This window comes from Zonotrichia albicollis, chromosome 8, assembly GCF_047830755.1.
Source record: "Zonotrichia albicollis isolate bZonAlb1 chromosome 8, bZonAlb1.hap1, whole genome shotgun sequence".
Lineage (NCBI taxonomy): Eukaryota > Metazoa > Chordata > Aves > Passeriformes > Passerellidae > Zonotrichia > Zonotrichia albicollis.
The window spans coordinates 3,746,102-3,758,859 of NC_133826.1; the positions used below are offsets into that span (position 1 = coordinate 3,746,102).

General features: G+C 43.5%; 1 protein-coding gene and 1 long non-coding RNA gene across 4 annotated transcripts in view; one reads left to right on the forward strand and one right to left on the reverse strand.

Annotated features, from left to right (window-relative positions):
* Positions 1–4,283: 4,283 nt before the first annotated feature.
* On the forward strand, positions 4,284–10,111 carry LOC141729818 (uncharacterized). The gene is made up of 3 exons (XR_012581254.1): positions 4,284–4,500; positions 4,601–4,666; positions 9,854–10,111. It is a non-coding gene; the product is annotated as an uncharacterized LOC141729818 (long non-coding RNA).
* FGGY (FGGY carbohydrate kinase domain containing) overlaps positions 6,454–12,758 on the reverse strand; it is a 128,073-nt gene continuing 121,768 nt past the window's right edge. For all 3 annotated transcript variants that reach the window (XM_074545696.1, XM_074545697.1, XM_074545700.1), the window contains 2 exons: positions 7,910–7,971; positions 6,454–6,697 (listed from right to left, as the gene is read on the reverse strand). In XM_074545696.1, coding sequence (XP_074401797.1) covers positions 6,616–6,697; positions 7,910–7,971 — 144 coding nt within the window. In that variant the 3' untranslated portion in view covers positions 6,454–6,615. The remainder of the gene's footprint in view (positions 6,698–7,909; positions 7,972–12,758) is intronic.

A 12,758-nucleotide genomic window follows, 5' to 3' on the forward strand; every position in this document is an offset into this window, starting at 1 on the left:
TTAATCAGCAGCATAAAAATCCAGCTGTCCCATAAAATTAATTTCTATGGGTAAAAATCAGGAGTAGGACACAGCAGGCTTAGGTCTCATTCTGTCCCACATTCCTGCTTCCCATGGGAAACATTTGCCTAAAATAAAACAGTGATCTAGGCACAATTAAATTGGTTTGCATCCTGTAAAAGCTTTTTACAAAAACAAAAGTAGTGGAAGTTCCATTTTAAACAATTCAGTAAGTTGGTTTCTAGTCATGCATAAAGGGTTTTTTAATCTGTTTACTGTTTTTAAGGAAATCTGTGTGGTCTTGCAGAGGAAAATTGTTCAAAGACATCTCATCCCAATGTAAGCTCACTGTTTATTCCAGCCCAGGATCTGTTTAACAGGAAAGGGACAGAACAGATTTAGAGGGTCCTTCTGTCAAGGCAGCCCCTGGTATGGGCTCCTGTCCTCCCTCAGAGGGGGTATCCCATCTCCAGTCACTGGATAATCTGTGTAAAACCCTAATTCTCCAGACAAACGTGTCTGTTAAATGCCTTCTTTGAGGCTCTGAGCCATATGGTTGGGATTACAGCATTTAAATAGTTTTTCCAAGTGAATACAAGGATGAAGCACAGAATAGTGGAGGGAAGTATGTCCATAATTGCATTTCTAAGGGGATTTCAGGATTTTTAGGGCCCATGTTCTGCACCACTGGAGAGCTGTGTGAGCTTGGCACCTTGAAGCAAGTGCAAGTTATATTTACAAGCCATTCACACTTTTTTCACCACACTATAAAAAGATCTAAGTACAAAGCAGAACAAGGGGCCGTGTTGTTAATGCTAGTGCAATAAAAGCACATTTTTATCTTTAGGATAAAGATAACAGAGCACAGCCCCACATCACCACTGCCACTATGCCCATCCTCTGGGAGAACAACAAATCAGTGGATCCCCAACAGCCAGGAACACCTCTGGGAGACACCATGTAATACTTCCGGATGTTTCATGTTTTTCTAACACTGTTTTATAACATACAGGAAAAGGAGACTTTGAACAGAACCCATCCAGGACAAACAGCAACCACATGGCCTCAAAACCTGTTTCAAATAATGCCTCAGTAGTTATAGTTTCAAGTACAAAGATAGACATAACAACAAAGAGCATCAACTTCCCTCTTTCCCTGGCCTGGTTAATTTTCCCTTTTCCATCTGTGAGTATGACCTAATGATACAGACTTTATTTGTATTTAATTTTGAGGTCTATAGAGGAGAAGTACCATATACAAGCTGGGTGTATGTTGTTTTTCTTAGCTGTACATACTTGGCCAGGCTTTCCTTCCCTCCACACCATTATTTACACTCCGGAGCACTGACTCCAGTGTGATGCATTATCCATGTTATGGGTGTTTATAGAGTAGAAGTGGTCTCTGTAACATGTCTGTTTTTCATGTCTTAAACCAATAAAACTTTTACATTGGGCTTATCAAAACCATTCTGTGTAGATCTAAGTCTGTTGTGACTGAAATCAGTAATAAAACTTCTCTTGATGCCCCGTGGAACAGAGCTAAGGCAACACTGAGCTCTCTTAATAAATTCCGCTCCGGTAAAAGTTTTATTTAAAAAATGTGGTTAACCCAAAGCTTTTAAAGAAGATTAATGTGGACTTATAAAAAATGTCTGATTTTATTATTAGTAGTAATTCATACAGTTTGTCCTGAAGTTTTCCTTTTCAGCTTCAGTTTGAACCATATGTTCAGGAAGTTCAACTGAAAAGCGATCCTTCAGCAATATTATTTTTTTCTAATTAACAATAACCACAGAGGTATTTTAGAGAAACCTACAGAGTCCCTCAGAAGGTTGTGGAGTGGGATAGATTAAAACAGGATTTTGTCAATTTTATGAAAAATTCACTGAAGCACAAATGGGTCAACTTCAGAGGAGTCCTTCCTTTCCTGTTCTACCAAACAAAGGATTCTGAATGCAGCAAATCTTACTTTCCATGGGATTCTTTTGTGAAAGGCCTTGAAGGACTCTGGGATCCATCAGTGCCCCGTTGGCCTCGCTGGGACTGAGCCCAGGCCCAGCACTGCAGCCGTGGGGATCCCCAGACTTTGATCCACCACCCCAGGGAGCCAAAGCCAGTCAGAGGTGAGGGGGTGTCAAACACAAAGCTCAAGGAGAAGCTGGAAGCTGAGTGCCAGACTGGGTTCATACAGACTGGATGGGGATTTAGGAATAAACACAGCTGTGGGCTCAGCCAAACACTCTGTGTGTGCAAACAAAACACAAGAGGCACAAAGAAAAACCCTGCACTCAAATGAAAATGAGTAAAAAGCACAAGTCAGAGCGAGGTTCATAAAAATACCTTTGGGCCAAATTTCACATTCCCAATCCTTGCACACACGATGTAACTCATGGCATTGGGAACAATTTTTTTCTGGATTTCAAACATGGTTTGTCTCAAATTCCCTTTCTGAGTGGCAGCAGATGAGGTGATGCTGGGTGCAGAACCCCTGCACTGAGGGCTCCTGGAGACTTCTTGTTACAGCACAGCTCACAAACTCCTCACTGGCTGTTTTTAAGAACAAAGATCATTGTTCAGCTCAACAAAACAATCCCATCAAAATGGCAGCACAGTGTTGTGCTGCTGTTTTCACTGGGGTCCCTGTCAAGTTGCATCAGTTGAAATGCTGAGAGGTTTTATTTCCCTGACCTGTCACACTGCTCGCTGTGCCCCGGAGCTGCCAGTCAAGCTGTGCTGCTTCTGCTGAGATGCTGTTTGTGCTTTGCTGTACAAGCTGGTGGTGCCAGCCCTGACATTCAATTTTCCTGTTTTCTGACCAGCACTAACTCACTGCTGTCACTGCATGTGCAGCCTAATCTTACTGTCCTCACAGTCTGCCCCCTTTCGCTCTATGCTGTGCATGGAAATCAGCAGCAGTCTGGGTAAAAAAGGATGTGGCAATTGGCTTTTCCAGAGGTACAAGCTCTTCCTGGCTGTGCCTGCTGGTTTATCAGGGATAACTGGCCCTGGAAGCCACTGTGGACAACTCCAGAGTGCAATGCTTCTGTCCATGGGCACCCATATTCCTGAGGGCTACAGCCATGATCCAGGGAGATTCCAGAGTAAGATCCACAGGGAAAAAACCTGTGGAAAGGAAACCCTCCCCAAGCTGATCTGTAAATCTCTGCTGTAAATCTGTAAATAATATAAATGTTAAAAAAATATATATGTACATAAATCTCTGCTGTAAATCTGTAAATACCAGTGTAGAAGAGCAAAGGCTCCATTTTTGCACAGCCACTTTGCATAGGAAAAGCATGTATTAAAAATAAATAATCACATTCATTTTCACAGTCCATTGGAGAAGAGGGTTTATTAATCCTGTCAATTTCCCTGTAAACATTAAATAACCTCCAATATGTTCAGCATATCTTCATTTTTTTAGTTTGGTAGGTTGCTGCCTGACCCCCTACTGGAGGTACGGTCCCTGGTTAGCAGCACTAACCTGCCCTCTCTGCTGGGAGGTAATATTTACCTCTGTCTGCATTCTGACACATGCCAAACAATGAGCTTGAGCTCTTGGGATCAGATTTATTTATCCTCTGATTTTCCCACAGCATTTCATAACCCACTTGGGCTTGAATGATCCTGCAGCCATTTGCATTTATCATTTGACACATGTCAGATCAAACAACTCTGTGAAATACCAAACAGGCCTCCAGCATTTTGCTTTTGTGTAGTTTATTGAATCTCTGGAGTAACATTCCACAAAAAGCAGCATGGAAGTTCCTAATCTCACCAGGCCCCAGTCAGAGGTTGCTTCTTGTACTGGGAGGCTGGATATAGGGGAAAAAAGGAAAATGTTCTTTATTATGGAGCTGTGTTGCTTTTCACACCTCTTGTGAAAAGCAATAAGCCAAGGAAACAACCTCGACCCCTAAGTGTTTATAAATCAGCATTTACTGAGTGAGCAGCACATAACAAATGGATTGAAACAGACCTAGCAAGGAAAACCAGTCTGTACCATTGTGTGATTACCTTCTGATGCAGGTACTGGCAATATTGTGGTGGAATGTTACCATGCTGCTGCATCCACAGCTTTCTAGTGAAGGTGCCTCTGGAATTCTTACCTGGAGAAGTCCTGCAGTCACCTTGGCAGGGAGGAGAACACAGTGTTCCATGAAAAGCCTGGTTAATTAAAAAACAGACCTAGAGAGGCTCAGGCTGGACCTTTCAAATATCACTCAGATTTGAACTGCAGGACTTTAACTTGCCTCTAAAATTTCAAATCAGATTCCAGCAGAAAGCAGCTGGATTTTTCCCCAGGGATTGCCAAATCCAAACAGTTCACACTGGCTCTGCCCTTTCCTAATGCTGGAATCCCAGTTCCCAGAAAGATTCTGTGCCAAGCAGAATCCTTTTTTTTCCAAGGGCTGGGGCAGCAGGGATCCCTTTTAGAAGGATTCCTCTGGATACTGTACCATGACTAAACAGTATAGGGGCATTTGGACAGCACAGAAAGGTTCTGCATTCAAGAGATTTTAACTTTCAAAGTGCTTAAGAGACACGTGGAACTGAAACGCATCAGAATACAAAATAACCAATCTCATGTCTACATTCAGTTTGCAGGTTACCTGTATGACAGGCTGTCATTCCTGACTCTTGCCTTGTGAGGACTCTTCACCCAGGTAGGTCTCATGGAGTTTTTTCCCTAAGAGTTGCTCTTTGCTTCTTTGGAACCATCATATCTTGTCTTCTCCATGTGAGCAAAGCCTGGGCCTCTCTGCAGGACTCTTGGAGCAACTGATGACATGGTGGTTGCTTCCCTTCTTTCAATTTGCATGATAAAAATCTGTCAGCAAGTTGCACCTGATGGGGTGAGGATGGCAGGGTCTGCAGCTCAGGGGCCTGACTGACCCCACCTGGGGCCCTTGGCCAAACTTCCCCGAGCCGTGACTGAGGCTTCTCTTGGACTGGGGCACTGGGATGGGTTTGTCACTGTGCTGCTGCCACAGGCATGGCCAAGGCACTCAGAGGGCAGATCTACAAGAATGCCTCAAGCCACAATCAGAGTGGCTTGCATGCCATCGACATGCAGCTGAAGAGTGTTAGAACTCTTGAGCTTCAACATTTTACTTCTTGGCTCAATTTGAATTAAATTTTAATTTGAGAACTTGGCAAACTGAACAATTTGCTAAGTCTTGTATAACACAAGGATGGCCAGGCAGTCTCACTGCAAAATCCTGCAGCAGTGTTTGTGTTATCACAGCTGATTTCTCAGCCACTGGGATACAGAGCTCTCACAGCTCTGGTTTTAAAATGGATCACATGAAACTGGTAGGCACACTGGCTTGGAACAAAAATGCAGCTATAAAGTACAAGTATCACAAGGGGAGGAAGGCATTAAAGGCCATGCAGGAAGTGTGAACAGATCTCTGTAACTGTGTCGTGCAAGCCCACACAAGGCACAGAGAGTCCTTGAAGCCTGTGCATTCACATTTTACACCAAGGCAGTGTGACTGTTTGTTCCTTTTCCTGACTCCCTACACCCCTCGTGCTGTCTTGCTACCAGTTCAGCCTGAGAAATCAAGGCCAGTTTGAGGATAATGATATAAATAGCAGGAAGTTTATGGAAACTTTGCTGAAATTGTTTCTGTTGAGCTGCAGAGGTGAAAGTGCTGGTGCAGTGCCAGCCAACCCTGCACATCTGTCCCTGTGCAACCTGTACCTTTGTTATCCATTTGGACTCTGTGGACTTCATTTTTACACACTAATTGCATATTAAAATAGAGATATTAAGATTTATGAATACTTACTGGTTACAACATAATGGTCTCCAATTGCTTTTTCCCACTCTGTCTTTTCAGTTGACAGATTTTATCGTGCCCCTGAGTTAGGAGCTCTGATACCCCACTATGTCAGAGTAATTTTCTTGCTTGTTTTACTCTTTTTGTTAAGAAGCTTCATCATTTTATTCCCATCAACTTTCATTGTCTTTAATTATGTCCCTGAACTTGCAAAGCTGTTTCTCCTGACAATGGGTACTTTGGAAAGGGTAACAACTGCTTTTCCATGAACTACCAGGCAGGAAGTGCATTGTTTCTTTAAAAAAATTACCAGATGTTTTTCAGGGCTGAACATTAAAAAAAAGCCAGCAACTATTATTTTCCAAATAACCCCAGTGTAATTTTGTTATTGTGTGACTCCTGTTTGCATTTAACTGGGAATTGCAACCTAGGCCAATACTAAAAAAGGAATTTTTCTCAAGCTAAGTGTGTAAAGTCCATCTATGTGAATATTGACTCCCTGTACTCAAGTCCATCTGAGTGAATCATGTTATTCCTTGTACTGTTCCTGCCAGTCCAAATACTGGCACGTGGGTACCTGCAACTGGTTGTCTTGTGTTCTCTGAGTGGAACAAATGAATATTCCTTGTCTCTGTGTGCAGGGATTATTGACAGAAAATACCCAGTGCTTCACAGTAAAGTGACTGCATTTTATTTCTCATTAAAAATTAAAATGTATACTTTAAATGATAACAGGATATTTTTAACATGGACAGTACAGTAAGAAGAAATTACCCGCATCACACATGCCTGGAAATTTGCCTGCTGTTTCCAGCTCCCAAGCCTCTGGATCACACGCTGTTCATGATGGAGCGATACTCTCTCTGGTGCTCCACAAGCTTCAAAAATACTTCGTATTTCTTGTCATAAAATCTGTGTAAGAAAGCTAATGTCAGCAAAGCCTGAGATTTGAAGATTTAAATCCCCTGTAATATGTATGTTTACTTGGTTCTCTTAGCATTAAAGACACTTTGACTCTTTCCTGGGTACAGCTGCTGCCGGGGTCAGAGCCCTCCCTGTGCACTGCTGGGGCAGTTTCTAGGCAAGCTGTGATCTCCAGCTGCAATTCCACCTTTCACTGCCCCACAGCCAGTTTGGCTTCTCAGGCAGTTTTCCCCAGAGTTCTCTGCTGAGAAAGTGAGGAGACACCAGAGCTTCACAGAATTCATTCAGGTGGCAAAAATCCTCCAAAATCACCGAGTCCAACCATTCCCCAGCACTGCCAAGGCTGCCACTGCCCCGTGTCCCCAAGTGCCACATCCACAGGGCTTTTCAATCCCTCCAGGCATGGGGATTGCCCTGGGCAGCTGTGCCATGGCTGGACAACCCTTTCCATGAAGAAATTTTCCCAAGTATCCTATCTAAACTTTCCTTGGCACAGCTTGTTTCCTCTTGTCCTGTCTCTTGTTATTTGGGAGCAGAGCCCGACGCTCCCCCCCCGGCTGTGCCCTCCTGTCAGGAGCTGTGCAGAGCCTCAAGGGCCCCCCGGAGCCTCCTTTGCTCCAGGCTGAGCCCCTTCCCAGCTCCCTCAGCCCCTCCTGGAGCTCCAGTCCCTCCCCAGCTCCCTCAGCCCCTCCTGGGGCTCCAGCCCCTTGTCCTGGCCACGCTCCGGCCCCTCAGAGCGAGTCCCGTGCTGCGGGGCCCAGAACCGGGCCCAGACCCCGAGTCCCCCCGCCATGTCCGCCCCGTGTCCCCTCAGCCCGGACCCGCCGCCAGGGGGAGCCCGCGCGCCGCCGCCCGTGCGATCCGGAGCCCTTAAAAATGTAACGCAAATTACCCTTAAAATACAATGTGATAGAAAATAATCCTTAAAAATTAATAGAAATAATAATTTAAAATATAATATTACTGCTCCTTAAAATATAATATAAATAATCAAGCTTTAAAAATTAATAGAATAATCCTTAGAAATACAGTATGAACCATTCTTAAAAATATAATATACCGTGATTCTTAAAGTATTTGTATGCTAAGCACTACTGCAGACGAGCAGGGCTGTAAAAAGACAACACCCAACCTCATCTCCAGAACCCAACTTTATCTCCCTTGAACTCTCCCAGTGGAACACACCAGGGCCAGCGTTACCTTTTATGCTCGTGGTTGGGCTGCACAACTTTTCCAATTTTTCCCATTTTTGCCATGGCCTCCTAGGAAAAGACAAACACCAACTGGAAAAGCCTGTTTTGATTTAAAATACTTTTTGACAAGAACAAGATGTTTCAAAACCAATCGGAACATTAGTGATGTATTTTGTTTCGGCTGAACAGGCCAGATGGCAGCAAATATGTTCAATCCCATTATAAAGTAGTAAGAGAACAAAGCTCTGCAGAGCCTCAGTAACCAAAGTCTGTTCCTCTCTCTCACTGGGAGTCCCAGGCAGAACAGAGTTATCTTTTATTATTTACTCTAACCAAAGGAAATGTTAAACACTGCATCCCTGGAGGGGTGGGTTCTCAAATAAAATGATACTGTACTTAAGATCCTGTTATTGTATTCTGAAAGAATCAGTTCCCTGCAGTGAGAGAGGACTCAGGGGTGCTCCACAAGCTGAAGGTAACCTGGCAAGGTCTGTTCTGCAGCTCACAGCTGCCCTCACATTCCAGCACAAAGGTCTAAGAGGCGAACTCTGATCCTGCTCTGCTTTTGGCCAAAATAAAGTCAGAGCTCACAGAATCCCCTGCAGAAGGAGTCTCTGGGACAGCCATGTGTGGAAGGGAGAGGGATGAGCAATTTGGTTCCTTTTCTGATCTCTGTGAGATGCTGATTTTCCATGGATTCTCCCAAGCAATCCCACTGGAATGAGAATCACCAAAGTTAAGAGACCCGAGCTCTCAGATACACTGGAGGCAGCAGACACTCAGTGATTTCACAAGGAGAATCAAAGCAACAGCTTTTAGATGGGAGAATGTTAAAAACATTAAAGATCAGGACTCAAGAGTCAGTGTGTGACTAAATCAGGGTTCAGAGTATCTATGCAGGACCTGGACCTGTTTTAATGCAATGTCTAAGAATGAGGACGACCCTGGAGAACAAGCAGCCTGTGCTACTGCTGGAACATTTTTAAAAGGCCGGAACATTTTTAAAAGGTTTGGATGATTTTACAGGCTGGAATAACAGCCCTAGTGAAATTTGTGCTTTGCATTAATCCAGCACTTCTCAGCAAAGGATCTCACAGAACTTCATAAGGTGGATGAGCAATGTCAGTGCAGTGTCACTAGCCCAGGGCAGGCTCTACCAAAGGCAGAAGCATTGCCAGGTGTGCAGTCAGGACTCCACTCTGCTAAGGGTGCTGACACAGCAGCAGGGAACATTTCTGTGCTCTCATATGCCCATTCTCCTGCAGAGGTGCAGAGGTTGATTGTACTTGGGTTCCCCAAGAAACACCCTTGAAATAGCACTTGCAGAGAGATAGTGTGTTCTTTTGCCTGGGACATGTGAGCCTGCTGGCACTGAGACTCTGCACAGCAGCCAGATTAAAATACTGCCATGGAAAGGCTGATATCCTTCCCAGTAAGAGAAATGGGCATTTTATTCCCTGGCCTTTAACAGGTGACATTGACAATGCTCAAGCATTGTCCCTATTTACAATACCCAGTCCCTTACATGGCCAGCTGGATTTACAGTCTATCCAAAAAAATGAATGAACACTCAGGAAAAAAAAAAAGGTAACTCAAAGTAGAAGCCAATTCCCTCTGGTACAATGGCTACTGCTTTTCCATTGTGCCTTAGGGACAACAAAGCCCCCTGAAACACTCTCTCACTAAGGAAGAGTCACCTTCCTTTCTGCTCCCTGCTTTACACTTCCTTTTGAACTGCCCTGGAGACACGGAATGAAAATAACCCCATCTGAAGTGTCTAAACAGGCAAATCCATTTCTTATCACAGATACAACAAAAATGAAAGGGATGGCCAGACTTTGCATTCCCCTGTCTGTGCACACTCAGGACCAGGACACAGCACCATTCCCAGGCTATGTTCTGCCTGTGACATGGGTGCTCCACACTCCTGTGTTCTGCTTTACTCTTACAGCTTCCAGAAAATGCTGCTTCTCTTCTGCTGGACCTCCATCATCCACCCTGAGCTAAGGAGGATGACTTCCAAGTTTATCAATTTTCCAGTTTATCCTCTAAAATACTTTGGCATTTTTAAATCTACTGAAAATACACAGACCTTTGAGAATCCACAGCATTAAAGTCTCACAGCAACTGCCATGGTTCTGTGGAATAGCATGGCAAAAAAGTACACAGCCGCCAGCAATTTTCAACAAGTCACCCATTCTGTGTTGCTCAAAATATCCTAAATAAATTCCCTCTCTCAATTCACATTTTAGTTGTGTGTTTTTCTGTGTTTTAAAGTCAGTTTGGTCATTGTTAGCTTGAACAAAAAACTTTACTCCCAGAGGAGAGTCTTTTCAACAATTTTCTGGGGACAAAGAGGAACAGAACATTGAAAATATGAATTTATAATGAAACGGGAAACAAAGGAACATTAGAATTGCATTACTGAATGGGATCAACCTTGTGCACTGCTCTGTCTCCAACAAAGCCTTAAATATAGCAAAGTGATAATACTGCCGTTCAGAAATAGTTTGTTTGAGGGTTGACATCCAAATCCATAATTCCAGTCACCAAGGATTTCACAATCTTAATTTGAATGACGCTCTATCTTCTTTGTTTGCCAGTCTAGACAGTACAATGAATACAGTGATTTAAAACACAATGAATTCTCTCTTAAAACAAAATATTTTGTAAAATTGCTTTTTAATCATTTCTTTTCTCTCTTTCCATAAAGGCTATGCTATAAATAAACCCTGAAAGTTCGCATTTGATCATCGTTTCTAAAGGCTGGGCAAGAGGCAAGTGAAGGGTTTACACAGGAAAAAAGAGAGGCACTGTGGAGCAGAAATAAAGGGATGCATTCATGATTTCTAATCTTTTGTTGGAGTGTCAACGCTGAGACAGATACAAGCCAGTAAACACTCTGCTCTCCATGGAGAGACCCAGCCCAGCGGGGTTATCCCTGCCTGGGAAGGGACAGGGAACCAAACTCCCCAAGGCCTACCAAGATCTCAGGACAAGGTGCCATTTTGCTGCTGGGAAGGTCAGCAGCCACTCAAATCCACTCGGTCCTGGTGGTTGAATTCCATTCCACATCATCTGAGGCTGGGGATCCATCACTTGCCCAGCTGAGGAGCCCAGGGCAGCCCCAGCAGGCAGTGAGTCTCCAATGGGAACCCAGGGAAAATCCCATCTCCTAGGGAAGACCAACTTTGACACAGCATCTTAAAGCTGGAAATTTCAACTGTTGACCCTTCAATAATGGGAAGGAAAAGGTTTTTAACCCTGTGTGGGAGGAGGCAGCAGGAGAAGCCCATCAGCCTGTGCAGAAGCCACAGGAGGTGCACATAGGGAACACCTTCAGGCTGGGAGACCCATCTTCTCTGACTGTCTGACCTACAAGAGCTGCCTCACAAAACCCAGCACATCCCACAGGAGGAGCCCACACCCCTTGGGACTGCACAGGGAGGCCAGTGAAGCCCACTTGTGGATGGAATCACAGAATCAACTGGGCTGGAAGGGACCTTGGAGACCATCTAGCCCAACCTAGAATAGTCCCCAAGTCTGATTTTCAGCTGTGACTCAAGGAATGATAGGTTGAGTATTACTGAAAATTAATGGGATGTGAGCCTGAAAGTACACAGAAGATGAGAAATCAGATTTAGGGACACCAGCCTTAGTTTAGAAAGTCAAGCAACAAAATCCCAATTGGGCTTTTTCTGTATTTTGAGGTTTTAACAATTGTATCCAAAGTTAAATGGTGAGGCATCTGAGCACAAATGCAACTTCCCAGCTGTGTTCTCACCACTCAGTCATTTTGGTAATCCCAAGAAATGCCTGGACTTTAACCTAAGGTAATTATTAACAATGAAACAACCACAGATCATTTCAGGTTCTCCTGTGCCATTTCAGTGGCTGACAGCACGTGACTGCACACGGAGCAGCAAAGCACCAAATTGGGGAATCTGATGCTCACACTCAGGGCACTCTCACCCCTCCAGTTTTCCTGTCACAGATCCAGCAGCAGGACAAAAATAATGTAAAAGTTGCCCCATTCACAACAGACTGAAATGTAGGAACATTCTTCCTACCAGATGTGTCCTGATTTCAGGATTCAGCAGGTGTTAACCTTCAGACTATTACAGTGACTTTTCTTACACTTCTAGTCCTCACAACAAATAAATAATATTCTATGTAATAATTTCAATTGTTCTGCAGCAGTGAAGAACCTCTTTCTCACTCATCTCTATTCCACACACACAAACTCAGCTAACAGATGTCTCTAGCATCATTTTAAGAAGTTCAGTGGCAGATATATTTGGATTTGAGGGGCATAAATAGATTTCTTGAAATGCTGATGTTGAAGAAATACTTTTAAACTTCTATAAGAATTTTAAGCAAGGCTGCTATTTCCTCCTAAGCTTTTATTTAGAGATTGCTTTGGAGATGCAAAATTCATCTTATCTGTGTTTACAGGAGTTACATGAGTGTATTTCTGCAGAACATTACTTTTTAGTGGAATATGACTGCATGAAGAAAGCATGTGATGGACCATACACAATATTTCACAATATTTTTCTAGTGGTTTTTTTCCCCCCCTTAAATTTGTTTGAGTTATAGGGGCAGATCTTGGCAGCATGCACAAAGCCCAGAATCTGTAACTCAATTCTCTGTGGGTTTTTAGCTGGAATGAGCCAAGTTTTAAAACACTTTATGGATAAATATTAGAGGTGCGCAAAATATTCACACCTAAGACCAAAGTGTGAAAATTTGGCTTTGATTCATTTAGTGAAAAGGTGAAAATTTTCACACAAGTTTTTGTTTTCCTTTTGCTCTGATCCAACTTTCAATTCAATTTTTGTGTCTGTATCAAATCT